This window comes from Anabrus simplex, chromosome 1 (genome assembly GCF_040414725.1).
Source record: "Anabrus simplex isolate iqAnaSimp1 chromosome 1, ASM4041472v1, whole genome shotgun sequence".
In the NCBI taxonomy this organism is placed as follows: domain Eukaryota; kingdom Metazoa; phylum Arthropoda; class Insecta; order Orthoptera; family Tettigoniidae; genus Anabrus; species Anabrus simplex.
This window is the reverse complement of record NC_090265.1, coordinates 1,707,423,576-1,707,439,152: the sequence shown is the minus strand read 5'-3', so window position 1 is coordinate 1,707,439,152 and position 15,577 is coordinate 1,707,423,576. Positions and strand designations below refer to the sequence as shown.

General features: G+C 45.2%; 1 protein-coding gene across 1 annotated transcript in view; it reads right to left on the bottom strand.

The window, feature by feature from the left end:
- The window catches only part of LOC136858700 (hydroxyacyl-coenzyme A dehydrogenase, mitochondrial), a 153,470-nt gene that overhangs the window by 59,251 nt on the left and 78,642 nt on the right, over window positions 1-15,577 (bottom strand). The window contains exon 4 of the mRNA XM_067138438.2: window positions 9,241-9,378. Within this exon, the coding sequence (XP_066994539.2) occupies window positions 9,241-9,378 (138 nt within the window). The remainder of the gene's footprint in view (window positions 1-9,240; window positions 9,379-15,577) is intronic.

Genomic DNA, 15,577 nt, shown 5'->3' with positions numbered 1-15,577 from the left:
ATGGAGAATGCTCGACTGGATGCAGAGATTAGTAAGAGGATTCAAGCTGGAAGCTGTTTCTATCATAGTGTAAGAAATATGTTATGGGACAAAGATGTGCCAATGGAAGCAAAGGAAACTATGTACAAGATGTATTACGTACCCATAACAACTTAAGGGCAGAAACTTGGACAGTGACGAAGAAGGATGAGAGTCGAATACAGACAGCCGAAATGAAGTTCTTGAGAAGTATGATACAGAAGAGTAGAAGAGACAAAATAAGGAATGAGAAAATTCGGGAAGAAATTGGAGTGGAAAAAAATGAATAACAGAATAGAGAAGAGCCGACTAAGATCGTTTGAGAACATAAAGCGAATGAGTAATGAAAGAATACAAAAAAGATTATGGAAATGCAAGGAAGGAGAGGCCGGGGACGACCACAAATGAGATGGAAGGACACAATCCAACCCGGTATTATAGAAAGAAACCTGGACTGGGACACAGTGTTGGAGGAGTGGTGGAAAAACCGAAGAAAGTGGAGGGGAACCATATTTGCCTCTACCCGGCTAGAGCTGGATAAAGGGAAATGATGATGATGATGATGATTTAGCCACCTCCCTTTGAAAACATATAACTGAGGCTCATCTGTAGTACGTAAGTAGAATGAGTATTTTTATCCTTTAGAATGTGTAGGAAACAATGTAACTTAACGGCAAACTCAGTGTACAAAAGTAGATTTTCTTGTATTTAGATCTGTCCCTGGAAATTGTGAAAAAGTCAGGCAAACTTGCTTCAAAGAATTTTATTTTTTCTATTTGTTTTACGCCACAGCGACACAGATAGGTCTCATGGCAACGATGGGATAGGAAATTACTAACAGTGGGAGAGGAATAGACCATGGCCTTAATTGGGGTACATCCCACCACTTACCTGTTATGAAAATGGGAAACCACGGATAACCATCTTCAGGCTGCCGACAGTAGGATTCGAACCCACCATCTCCTTAATGGAAGTTCACAGCTACGCGATCCATATCGCATGGCCAGCTTGTTCGGTTATCCTCAGTTTTCTAGGGTTAGAAATGATTCCGTTCCCTTCTATTTCAATCCTGATGTTGATGACACGTTATATCCCTTCTCTTCTATACAGACAGTCTGTCGAAGTAACGATATCGACTGACAAATCCCCAAGACGCAAGTAGTGATCTCTCATTGCCTTGAATTATCAATCAATCAATCAATCAATCAATCAATCAATCAATCAATCAATCAATCAATCAATCAATACTGATCTGCATTTAGGGCAGTCGCCCAGGTGGCAATTTCCCTATCTATTGCTTTCCTAACCTTTTCCTAAATGATTTCAAAGAAATTGGAAATTTATTGAACGTCTCCCTTGGTAAGTTATTCCAATCCCTAACTCCCCTTCCTATAAATGAATATTTGCTCCAATTTGTCCTCCTGAATTCCAACTTTATCTTCATATTGTGATCTTTCTTACTTTTATAAACGCCATTCAAACTTATTCGTCAACTAATGTCATTCCACGCCATCTCTCCGCTGACAGCTCGGAACATACTACTTAGTCGAGCAGCTCTTCTTCTTTCTCCCAATTCTTCTCAGCCCAAACTTTGCAACATTTTTGTAACACTACTCTTTTGTCGGAAATCACCCAGAACAAATCGAGCTGCTTTTCTGTAGATTTTTTCCAGTTCTTGAATCAGGTAATCCTGGTGAGGGTCCTATACACTGGAACCATACTCTACTTGGGGTCTTACCAGTGACTTATATGCCCTCTCCTTTACATCCTTACTAAAACCCCTAAACACACTCATAACCATGTGCAGAGATCTGTACCCTATATTTACAATCCCATTTATGTGATTACCCCAATGAAGATCTTTCCTTATATTAACACCGAGATACTTACAATGATCCCCAAAAGGAACTTCCACCCCATCAACGCAGTAATTAAAACTGAGAGGACTTTTCCTATTTGTGAAACTCACAACCTGACTTTTAACCACGTTTATCAACATACCATCGCCTGCTGTTAATCTCACAACATTTTCGAGGTCACGTTGCAGTTGCTCACAATCTTGTAATTTATTACTCTATAGAGAATAACATCATCCGCAAAAAGTCTTACCTCCGATTCCACTCCTTTACTCATATCATTTATATATATAAGAAAACATAAAGGTCCGATAATACTGCCTTGAGGAATTCTCCTCTTAATTATTACAGGCTCAGATAAAGCTTCACCTACTCTAATTCTCTGGGATCTATTTTCTAGAAATATAGCAACCCATTCAGTAACTCTTTTGTCTAGTCCAATTGCACTCATTTTTGCCAGTAGTCTGCCATGATCCACCCTATCAAATTGTTGTATGTCCGGCGCTCCCTTCTCGCTCCGCCAGCCAGCTACACGCGCGCCAAGTGTCATTCTTCTAGCCTCGACGCGCAGCCCTCAGTGCGCGTGCCTGAACCATCGTGTGTGTACTATAAAGAGGAACTCCCAGCCTGTCCAGATGCCCACTTGCCCCGGTGTCCAGCTCCAGAATACACCCTACGTCGAGCACGGAGGCTACTCCTCTTGAAAATGTGCTTCGGCCAGGTGGACTGAATTTCTGGCAGTACGAGGTCTCACCTCTGGTCACCGCTCCTCTTATTCCGCTGCCCATATCCAGTCATACTATTACATACCGTCATATTTCCTTAATTAATGCAAGCTCCCTTAGTTTCGCTAAGTAAGAATTCTTCCAACATTGAACTTGCTTTTATGAACTCAGCAAGGAAGGACTTTCCAAAACATTTATGTCAGTACTTCGGATAGTTTTCGACTATCGACTTTCATATCAAGGACTATCTTTTCGAGATAGTAGTGGATGTAAATACTGCAAACTTGTATATAGTGTACAAAAGATAGACTCTTTCTCAAGATTCCTAATTCATTTTGCTTCAAGTTAAATTTCAGTTTTATTTGTGTAAATAGTGTATTTTGCATTTGAAGCGAATAATAAAGTTGTGTTTTGTAAATCTCAACCTTGGTTACAACACAACTCTATGGCGACGAGGTAAAAAAAAAGGAACACAACAAACACTCCAATTCATCGGCCCCAGTCACCAACTCTGTGGAGACAGGATAATAACTTGCAATTCATCCACTCCTTCACAACGAGGTACAACCAACTCAGTGCCCTCATACACTTAGACATTGGCGACGAAGTCAATCAGTGCTCAGTGTGTCGCCCACTCAACAGACATTCCACAGCTCTCTGTCGTGCGCTCCACCTGTGTGGCACGCTCCAGCGTGTTTGCTTGCTCTCTCTCTCACTCCCAGCATATACCGGTCAAGGTCGCGCCTACAACCAGTTCTGACACACAGCTCTCCTTGCTCTTTATTGCTCGCATCTCGCAATGGCTACAGCTGAGCAACTCGCTACGGTATTCCAAGCCTTACAGCAGCAACAACAACAGTTTATGCAACAACAACAGGCAGCATTAATTCAGGCTATTCAAGCTATTTCTGTCTCTACACAGCCATCAGCTATTCCTCCGTTCTCTGCTTTTGATCCGGCTAAGGAAGAATGGTCAGTTTATTTAGCACGCTTACAACAGCATTTCATCTGCCATTCTGTCACAGATGATCAACGCCGCCGAGCACTATTTCTTAGTTCGGTTGGCAATGCTACGTGTGAATTACTACGTAAATTAGGTCCAGAAGAAAACCTTTCTGAGGTACCATTCGCACAGCTCCTGGCCCGTCTCACTGAACATTATGCCAAAGCTCCTCACATAGTGGCTGCTCGCTATAAATTTTTTCAGAGCAGAAAGCAACCCCATCAGACACATACTGAATGGATAACTGAATTGCGTGGTCTAGCTAAACCCTGCCAGTTCATATGCTCCAAGGACGGTTGTGGTTCACCCTACACTGATTCTCTCATTCGGGACATGGTAATTTTACATACTCCTGAGGACAAGATACGTTTTGACGCTGTCAAGCAGAGTAACCCTTCTTTAGAAGACGTCCAGCGTATTGCTACGGTTTATGAGCTTACTACTAAGACTGCCGCAGCCATAGCTTCTCCACACGAGGTTGCTCAAGTCTCGACTCAGGCCCGCAAGTCCTCTGCTACAGTGAACCGTCCAGATAAGGCGCTCTCTACCAAGCATTCTCGCCAGGTTCCCTCTCGTAATGCTACAAGGAAGCCCAATTCTAAAAGCACCTCGAAACTCCTGCCTTCCTGCCGAGGCTGTTTCAAGCATCATGAACGTCGTGACTGTCGTTTTTTCAAAGCCACTTGTGAACGATGTAATAAACTTGGACACATTAAGACTGTGTGTCGGAGTTCGCTCCGCCCTGCTAAGACTCCTGCAGCACGCCCGAAGCATATACAGCCCCGCCAAGACATGGAAGTTGATCAGATCAATCTTATTCTTCCCACAAGGAATTCTCACAAGATCATCGTTCCTCTCTCATTCTCTACTCGATCTGTCGATTTTCAATTAGACACTGGATCACCTGTCTCTATTATTAATCTGGCTACCTACCATGACTTAGGTTCCCCTTCATGCTCTCCAGCTGACATCCAGCTTGTGACGTTTAACAAAAAGAAAATTGACATTAAAGGTCAAATCCAGCTTCAGGCTAGTTATAAAGGAATTCAGAAGGCCATTCCCCTTCTCGTAGTTAACAACTACACTGCATCCAACATTATGGGCATGGATCTATTTAACTTATTTGGTTTCCAGATACATGACAACATTAACGTTGTATCTACATTGCATCCTACTTCTGACGTTACCGATCTCCTAAAGCAGTTTCCTGAAGTCTTCGACTCTCAGCTCGGAACAGCAAAAGACTATACAGCTCACATACAGCTGAAATCCGGAGCTAAGCCTCGCTTCCTCAAAGCATGTCCAGTACCCCTAGCACTTCAAGACCCGGTCACGAAAGAATTAGAAAGATGGATACAAACTGGAATTGTGGTACCAGTTACTTCTAGTCAATGGGCTACTCCACTAGTGGTAATCAAGAAACCTGATGGTAATGTTCGACTTTGTGGCGATTTTCGATCTACAGTCAACGCACAACTCGACACAGATATCTTTCCTATTCCACGTCCAGAAGACTTATTCCGTCGTCTCGCTGGTGGACAATTCTTCTCTCGAGTTGATCTTAAAGAAGCATATCTCCAGCTACTTTTAGACGAAAACTCTAAGAAATTTCTAACACTCAACACTCCTCTCGGACTGCTCCAGCTCCAGCGGCTCCCATTCGGTGTTTCATCCTCAGCGGCTATTTTTCAGCGCTATTTAGCTCAACTCACTGCCTCCATTCCCGGTTGTGCTAACTACCTGGATGATATTATTGTTACGGGAAAAGATCATCAGGAACATCTAAACAATCTACGCCTTCTTCTCCAAAAATTGAAAGACAATGGCCTACGAGCGAATCTCGCTAAATGTACATTCTTTCAGCCTCAAGTTCACTACCTAGGACATATACTTGATAAGACTGGAATTCGCCCTAGTGCACAGAATGTCTCAGCTATCGTCAACATGCCAGCACCTCAGAACCTCAAGCAGCTCCAGTCCTTCATCGGCAAAGCGAACTACTATAATAAGTTCATTGCCCGCTTCGCTACAGTGGCAGCTCCATTAAACGCTCTACGTACAAAAGGTGTTAAATTTCAATGGACTCCGCAATGCCAACAGGCATGGAAAACTATCAACAACGCCTTAATTCAAGCTATACAACTCACTCATTTTCAGCCCGACAAGCTCATCACGCTAGCTACTGACGCTTCAGACTACGGTGTCGGTGCCGTTCTCTCCCAGAAGGATCGTCATGGACGGGAACGCCCCATCGCTTTCGCTTCGAAAACACTTAATGACCATCAACGTCGATACTCACAGATAGAGAAAGAAGCTTTAGCCATCATCTTTGGTATTCGCCGTTTCAATGAATATCTCTATGGCAACCATTTCCTGATCATTACTGATCATAAGCCTCTCGTACACTTATTCCATCCTGGTAATAAGATCCCTGAGAATTCCCTCAGAAAGCTTCAAAGATGGTCCATGTTCCTTTCTGATTATTCCTATCAGATTGTCTATCGAGCCACATCCCAGCATTGTAATGCTGATGCCCTCTCACGCTTACCAGTTGGTCCTGATACTGCCTTCGATTCTCAAGAATCTGAATGTCTTCAGTTGGACATAGAACTTGAAGATACTGTATCCAGTTTTCCTATTGATGCTACTTGCATAGCTAAAGCTACGGATAAGGACAGTACACTTGCTACTGTGCGTACTTATATCCGCAACGGTTGGCCTCTTCAGAGCAATCTTCCCGCCCACCTTGCACCTTATCATCGTATGCAGCATCGTCTCACGACTCGTGCTGGAGTCGTACTCCTAGAAGCAGGCACCATCTTCCGAGTGGTTATCCCACTTAGCCTACAGAAACAAGTTCTAGAATTATTACACCAAAGCCATTGGGGTATATCCCGAACGAAGCAAATAGCACGTCAACACTGCTACTGGCCCGGTATTGATGCCGCCATCGAAAAGCTCATCCGTCATTGTGAACAATGTCAACTGAATCAGAACGCCCCGTCTTCTGATCTAGCTTCATGGCCTCCTGCTACTACTCCATGGGAACGAGTTCACATCGATTTCGCAGGTCCTTTCCTCAATTCCATGTGGTTAATAGTCATCGATTCACTATCGCACTTTCCATATGTAGTGGATATGCATTCGACTACTACGACCGAAGCTACCATTCGTGCTCTACAGAAAATATTTACTACAGAAGGCTTACCTCAAGTACTCATTTCGGACAACGGACCTCAATTTACAGCTACTGCTTTTAAGAAATTTTGTACATATAATGGCATTCGTCATATCCTAGCACCGCCTTTTCACCCTCAATCTAATGGTGAAGCTGAACGCTTTGTACAAACATTTAAGAGAAGTATGAAAAAAGCTGTCTCTTCAGGCTTAACTAAAGACCAAGCATTGCTCCAACTCTTAAGCAACTACAGAACTCTGCCCGGCGCTGATAATATCACTCCTGCACAGAAGCTCCATGGACGACCTCACAGAACTTTACTTTCTCTGTTGCAGCCTCTTCCGGCCCAGTCTCAGACCTCACCAACGAAGTTCTCAGTCAACGACAAGGTCTACACCCGGACATTCAGGTCAAACCCACTCTGGATACCTGGAGTCATCTGCAGATCTTTGGGTCATCGTCTCTACGAAATACAGACTACGGAGAAACGCATCTGCCGCCATCAAGACCAGATACGTCTGCGCTACCGCCCATGTCCAACTATTGATTCTATTGCTCAGCCAGATAAATCTATTGCTGAACGAGCTTTAGACCATTTAATAACCATGGGTTCCTTTCAGGACGAGACAGCGCCACTCCGCCCGGTCCCAGCTCCGGACAATCCAACAGAGACATCAGCAGCTCCGGCCCAACATCGCAGCCGCCGCCAGCGCCGCCGCCGTTTCACGCCGTACCGGCGTATTTAGGAGGGGAGGGTGTTGTATGTCCGGCGCTCCCTTCTCGCTCCGCCAGCCAGCTACACGCGCGCCAAGTGTCATTCTTCTAGCCTCGACGCGCAGCCCTCAGTGCGCGTGCCTGAACCATCGCGTGTGTACTATAAAGAGGAACTCCCAGCCTGTCCAGATGCCCACTTGCCCCGGTGTCCAGCTCCAGAATACACCCTACGTCGAGCACGGAGGCTACTCCTCTTGAAAATGTGCTTCGGCCAGGTGGACTGAATTTCTGGCAGTACGAGGTCTCACCTCTGGTCACCGCTCCTCTTATTCCGCTGCCCATATCCAGTCATACTATTACATACCGTCATATTTCCTTAATTAATGCAAGCTCCCTTAGTTTCGCTAAGTAAGAATTCTTCCAACAATGAACTTGCTTTTATGAACTCAGCAAGGAAGGACTTTCCAAAACATTTATGTCAGTACTTCGGATAGTTTTCGACTATCGACTTTCATATCAAGGACTATCTTTTCGAGATAGTAGTGGATGTAAATACTGCAAACTTGTATATAGTGTACAAAAGATAGACTCTTTCTCAAGATTCCTAATTCATTTTGCTTCAAGTTAAATTTCAGTTTTATTTGTGTAAATAGTGTATTTTGCATTTGAAGCGAATAATAAAGTTGTGTTTTGTAAATCTCAACCTTGGTTACAACACAAATGCTTTAGACAGGTCAATCGCGATACAGTCCATTTGACCTCCAGAATCCAAGATATCTGCTATATCTTGCTGGAATCCTACAAGTTGAGCTTCAGTGGAATAACCTTTCCTAAAACCGAACTTCCTTCTATCGAACCAGTTATTCATTTCACAAACATGTCTAATATAATCAGAAAGAATGCCTTCCCAAAGCTTACATATAATGCACGTCAAACTTACTGGCCTGTAATTTTCAGCTTTATGTCTATCACCCTTTCCATTATACACAGGGCTTACTATAGCAACTCTCCATTCATCTGATATAGCTCCTCTGAACAAACAATAATCAAATAAGTAACTTACTTCAGATATGGTACTATATCCCAACTCATTGTCTTTAGTATCTCCCCAGAAATCTGATCAATTCCAGCCGCTTTTCTAGTTTTCAACTTTTGTATCTTATTGTAAATGTCATTGTTATCATATGTAAATTTTAATACTTCTTTGGCCTTAGTCTCCTCCTCTATCTGGACATTATCCTTGTAACCAACAATCTTTACTTCTGCCTTTTGAAGATCCTCACATACACACTCTCCTTGTTCATTAATTATTCCTTGAATGTCCTTCTTGGAACCTGTTTCTGCCTTAAAATACCTATACATACCCTTCCATTTTTCACTAAAATTTGTATGACTGCCAATTATGCTTGCCATCATGTCATCATTAGTTGCCTTCTTTGCTATATTCAATTTTCTGGTAAGTTCCTTCAATTTTTCCTTACTCCCACAGCCATTTCTAACTCTACTTCTTTCCAGTCTGCACCTCCTTCTTAGTCTCTTTATTTCTCTATTATAATAAGGTGGGTCCTTACCACCCTTAGTCTCTAAGCTTACTTCAGCATTACCTAAGGATAGTCACAACACACAAGGATATAATTATCATGCCTTAAGATAGTCATTAAGCCTGAGGCATATCGTTTTAAAAAGTTTCAGAGAGAACTTATGGAACTATTTCACTAGTTTTTCCAACAGTCTACGAGTGGTTACCTCTACAAGCTTCATAACAGGAACAGGGTTGAAGAAATGCAGGCCTCCGAATCTGTCCTTACGCTGAGTTACCGAAGCGATCTCTCCTATCGACAATGACGACGTATTGGAGACGAAAATCGTATGGTCCGGAGCAATCTGGAAGAAAAGAACACACAATGGTTTGGTCAGTAGAAGCAGCAGCAGCAGCAATAGTAGTAGTAGTAGTAGAAGAGGGAGCGTATAAAGAATATTTCTTTATACGCGAACCTTTTCTTGGTACCTCAGCTCCCTAGTACTGAATCGGTAGACCTCAGTTATCTTCGAGATTCGTATCGGCAACCTTTGAAACACAAACTATGAATCGGTTATGTATCGCCGTGAGACATCTGGCGTACACTTTGCGTATTAGTACTGTTGTTGTTTACACAGCAAAGCCGAACTATAGAATCCATGCTAGGAACAAGATTCGCATCGAGAAATGTTATATAATGTGTGTGAGACACAGTTGTTGTCTTAAGATAACAGTTTTAAAAATTCATATCGATTGATCATATTATCGATTCAATTCAGATTTCATTTCCATTCAGTTGGCAGTATAACCGGAACCGGGCGAGCTCCTTCCTTACTCCTCACCCCCGTGAAACCTGATATCAAGAAAAGGTTCCTGTGACTGGGTACACCGCTATCACGCGAAGCCCATCAAATTATCAAGACAAGACAAGACAAGGTTCGCGTATAAGTGCTGAGCTCGCGCTGCAGAGGCAGATGAGGACGAGCTTGACTGTGGAAGTGAAAGGACATACGTGCCTCTCGCTCCGCTCTCCCTCTCCTCGCCAGGCGATCAGTGCCTTCTAAGTACTAGCAAGGCAGCTGTACTTGTTGGAACACCTTCGAAAGAGCATTGTCTGAGCTGCAGCACGTTTCAGTGCTCGCTTTCTCTTCTCTTTCAGGATTTCTATTTCAGGTGGACTGCGGCGGATAACGACGAGGGCAACCAGATGGAGCGGAAGAAGACGCCCAACGACCTTGCGACGGAGATCGGGCTCATGCTCCGAGGCCTCTTCAACCGAGAGCCACCAGCACCAGAGAGCAACACGGAGCCGGAGATGCCGGCATCCGAGCCGGAGCTGCAGCAGGAGGAGCCGGAGATCGAGGTGGAGACGGAGCCGTACAGGGACGGGTGCGAACCCCTGACGGCTTCTTCTTCTCCGAAGGTCACACCGACCCGGAGTACGAGGCGCTGCTCGTATACTACAGGCCGGGGTGCCCTGTAACATCTGAATGGGACCTCGTCCTGGACAGAATGCGGCGCCCTCGCCACGGAGGCAGGATCACCTCGACTACCATGCCAGTCGAGAGCTTCCTACCAGGAGGCCTCATCATCAGGCATAACGACCAGGGGCGGATGTGCGACGCAGAGAAGGAGCTCTCTACTCCGTTCCAGGTCATCCGACTACCAGGGAGGGACGATGTGCCAGGGATAAACGCCGGCACCCTCAGGAGGAGGGCCGAGACGGAGACTAGGGAGGCCATCACCCAGACGCCGAGGAGGCTAAGGCATAGGGCGGTTAACACCGACCTAGTCAAGCCACCCTGCCGGAGACCAGCGACGCCACCATGGAGGTGGAGCATGTCGCCCCCTGGCGCCGCGACTGTGCGACCCGGGCAGAGCGGCTCGGCACTGCAAAGTGGACGCAGACCGCACCCCCATGGGCCACCTTCTCGAAGTGGACGCAGACCAAGGCCTACCAGGAAGGGCCTGTTACTCGGGCGCAATCCAGGAAAGCGCCCGTGACGGCGGACGGCAGCACAACAGTGGAGGAGGACGCCCCCTGGCGTTCAGAGGCTGCTGTCCAGGCCCAATCTGCCAGCGTGTTTGTCGAGTTGCAGACATCGACGTGCACCCCATAGGACAGGGAACGCAGTCAGGTGTCAGCGAAGATCGACGCCACCGCCGCCAGCCAGAAGGAGGAAGAAGACGGTGACGCAGTGGACCCATCGGCTACACCGGATCACCAGGCCAGGAGGAGGGCCACCAGCAAGAGGCCTCTTCCCCTGCCGAGAAGAGATCCCCGGGAAGAAGATGGCGCCCCCGGACCAGGAGGAAGAAGACGCCGGCCCACCAGGAGAGGGCCGCCCAGCCGCAACTCAGGACTGCTCCCAGGACAGCAGCCCACCGAGGAGCCAATCAGGAGGGGACCTTAGCGGGTAGAGGCAATCAGGTGAGATCGAAACGTCCCCCTCAACAGCTCTTAGATTATTTCCGCTGTTTGAGGTGGGACCACCGGCAGGAGAGGTGTGGGCTCCAAGTGAGGTGCAACCGTTGTGGAGGTGATTACCATTATACGGCCTGCGCAACACTTAAGGAGGCGTCGGTGTGCGCCAACTGCGTGGGGGGCCACCCAGCCTCCCATCGCAGTTGCCCTGTTTACCGGGCCATGGCGCGGGCAGAGAGGAAGGAGGCCGGGCGTCATGACCCACCCCCTTCCAGGAGGGCCCCGCCTCGGTGGGCTTGGCCTCATTATCCGGGATCGGAGACTGGGTACGAGGGACCCCAAGGAGATGGCGCTATGCGGCGGGCCCTAGTAGTACTAGACGAATGGCTCCGCAACCGGCAAGGCCCACGCTAGTCACGGCAGTGCCCAGACGGACTGATCCCCTGGCAGATGGAATGGCGAGACTAAGGTTCATTGCTGGTGCGTGATACCTCTTCTCAAACTAACACAACCTCTGGACTTTTCCAGCCCACATCCTTGCTGAGAGATATTCCTAACTCTTTTACTGAATTTACAAACATATAAAACTGCTTTTAAATTGAAAAATATGAAATATCTGCATTTATAATGGATAATATGAAAATTAATATTCATTAAATAAAATACACAATCGTCGAACCTTGTACTCACACTTACTTCTTACCTGCTTATTTACACATACGTTATTTGAAGGGCGCCAGCTACCACTCAGTGCAGCAATAATATAATGAGAATCTTTACTATCGCTAGGGTCTGGGGTAATAAGCTTACTTTTGACAACATACCATATAAGTTCTAGGAAAAGGAGATTGGCGTTCGGTTTCCCCCTTAAATTTGAGGTTAAGTAATTTTACTGTAGAAATGAAACGCTAAATTAATTTGGTGATGTATCCATGTGGCTGCTTCTTCTCCATATCATATGACTTCTTTGTAAGTCTGTATGGTATAACTTCTTTGCAAGTGTGTCCTTATATGACTCCATCAGTTCACCATCCACTTCTCTCTTCATCTTCCGTTTAACTATTGACTCCCGTTGACTGACTGAGGCCACTCCATCTTCGTTCACTTAATGGCCAACTGTGCCTCTCCTTCCAGTAGACGCTACAATATGCAGCCACCTATTATAGACGTTGGTTGTCGCACCTACGTAACCTCCAGAAATAACTATAATTTACTCCCACCTCGCGACAAATATTACATGCAATGGTGAAATCCCCTGGGGCGGCCTGAGTATCTGAGCTCATCGTTAAATGCTCACGATGATGTAGCCATGACGTAGCAATGACTCTGCATTTACTCCAGCAATATTGCACAATGTAGCAATGTCACATCCACATCTGATATATAACAATTCTCACTATACATGACTTTAGTGTTAATCTACACACACACATATATATGCATACAGTTAACTACAATCATGCAAGCGACAAGCATTGCAAAATAGAATTGAATAATAATTATATTACAATAATAGTAATCTCGCAGATAAAATAATAATAATATGGAAATAAATAATAATAATAATAATAATATCACAGATAAAATAATAATAATAAAAATACAGATACCATCCTATAACGGGATTTGAACCGTTACATTGCATGTGCTATCACAAGATGTCAGGTTTTACATGTAGGCTCTTTTCTGCCTATGTGGATTTTTCCCTGACCCTTCAATACCACACCTTAACACTACCTTACCAACTCAAACTCTTGCCGTGGTAGCGAGTCTTACTCGGAAACCGGCAGATACTCCTTGTATCACTTCCCACTCTTCCCTGCTATCTCTTTCTTCCTAGAAATGAATAGCATGTCTGAGGCCGTGTGGACTGAGTCGATGGTCACGCGGCTTCGCCCCCCCCCCCCCTCCCCCCGATTTTTTTAAAACCAGAGACAGATGAGTTGGGTCTTCTCATTGCACCCCACTGCTGCCCTCATCCGCGTGGAAACTAACAAGCAGAGCTTGGGATAACATGGCTTTCGGTTAGCAAGTGTGTCAGTGTGTCATAAGTTTGTTAATGTGGTAGTCACAGAAAACAAGAAGTGTGGTTTTTTTTTACTTGCTTTACGTCGCTCCGACACAGATAGGTCTTATGGCGACGATGGGACAGGGAAGGGCTAGGAGTGGGAAGGAAGCGGCCGTGGCCTTAATTAAGGTACAGCCCCAGCATTAAGAAGTGTGTTTAGTGGAGCATGTTTTTTCCGTGCAAGTAGCAAGCTTAGAGAAATTCAAAACTTAAACTTCACGAGCAAATGTCCACATCGTATTAACTCCAAGCGGAAGCGCCATAACAAGTTACGCGTGATTTATTCTGTGTGTCGTCTGGCAATGTCGTGCACTATCACGACGCCTGTTCAGAGAAGTAAAAGTCGTTTTCTGCGAATATCTACCCGGAAACGCTGCAATGTGTAACAGTAACTGGCAGCGTTCACTGTCGCTACCCTGGTGACGAAATCAGCCATCCAGACAAACCTCCCTACAGTCCCGACCTGGCCATCTCTTCGGACCGCTGAAGAAACATCTGAGTGGTAGTAGTAGAAAAAGGAAACTTGTTTCCTCATCCTGAGGCGGTGCAACTCTTCAGGAGGTGTGCTGCAGGCACCAGTTTAACCACATGCCAGCCATCCTGCCATTCTTACATTTCTGACAGTACGAGGAATCGAACCGGGGCCCCCGAGGACGTCAGCTAATAACGCTAACCGTTACGCTACGGAGGCGTATTAGTAGTAGTAGTAGTAGTAAAGGGAACACTAGACTGACAGTTGGTAGTGTCCCATATAAACACTCTATCAATGAAAGCGCACCAATATTGAGATAGTCTTCAACTCGAGAATGGTCGTCGCGTTTGGTCTTTAAGACACTGATAGTGATAACAAACGATTCACTGTTGTGGATACCGGACATCGAGAACACATCAGATATCCATTCGTCTAAATTAAGTTTTGGATGGACGTTGGCCTAGCTCAGATTTTTTTTTTTTTTTTTTTTTTTTTTTTTTTTGCAATTGGCCTAACGTCGCACCAACACAGATAGGTCTTCCGGCGACGATGGAATAGGAAAGGCCTAGGAGTTGGAAGGATGTTGCCGTGGCCTTAATTAAGGTACAGCCCCAACATTTACCTGGTGTGAAAGTGGGAAACCACGCAAAACCATCTTCAGGGCTGCCGACAGTGGGCTCGAACCCACTATCTCCCGGATGCAAGCTCACAGCTGCGCGCTCCTAACAGCACAGCCAACTCGTACGGTAGCCTCAGATATATTGGACGAAATGGAGACACAGACTCTTTTGCCTCCATTAGGGTGACCAGACGTCCCTTATTTTATGGAATTGTTCTGTTAAGTGTCCCGTTGCCCCGGAAAAAGATATACAGGACGCATATCGACCCGTTTTCCGTAAACCGTCCCGAACATTTCAAAATACGTGTTTAAACTTTATTTATCACAAAAGTTTGATGTTTATTTCTCATGTGTGAAGTAATTATAGTTTGGTTGGCACCAAATGTAACACATCAGTGAGTCAGACGTATATATAACTAGCATTTGTAGCCGTTCTTCGCACGGGAATTTGCAGTGGATTACATGTTGCCTTCAGAAATTTATGAGAAGTAACATGGATCTAGGCCTATTCACATGTTTAATTCGACATGTTAAAATGATATTTTCGTACGAAATTGCATGGCAGTAACGTGAAATATGATTAAGCTGAACGAAGTCGAGAGAGAATGATGACGATTTCCTCATTTATTGTACGCTACAGTTCCTGGTCCGAAGTTGTGCGAAATTCTTCATGGTTCCCATGTTGCATATTATATCTCTGACCACTGTCGTGGAGCTCTGATATTGATGATACCTCCCTCCATATCTGGCCTATCGAAAATAGTAAAAAATGGCTCTAGTTTTTCCCGTTGTCCATCTTGAAGCGTTGACCATCTTGGAGCGTTGTCCACGTTGTCCATCTTGAAGCCCCACGGGACTTGGAGTAAAAATTCAATGTTTCGTAATCATCTGCGTTATTATCCGTCGTACGATAAACATGTACATGACATTGTTGTTGTTTGAGTCATCAGTCCATAGACTGGTTTGAAGAGCTCTCCATA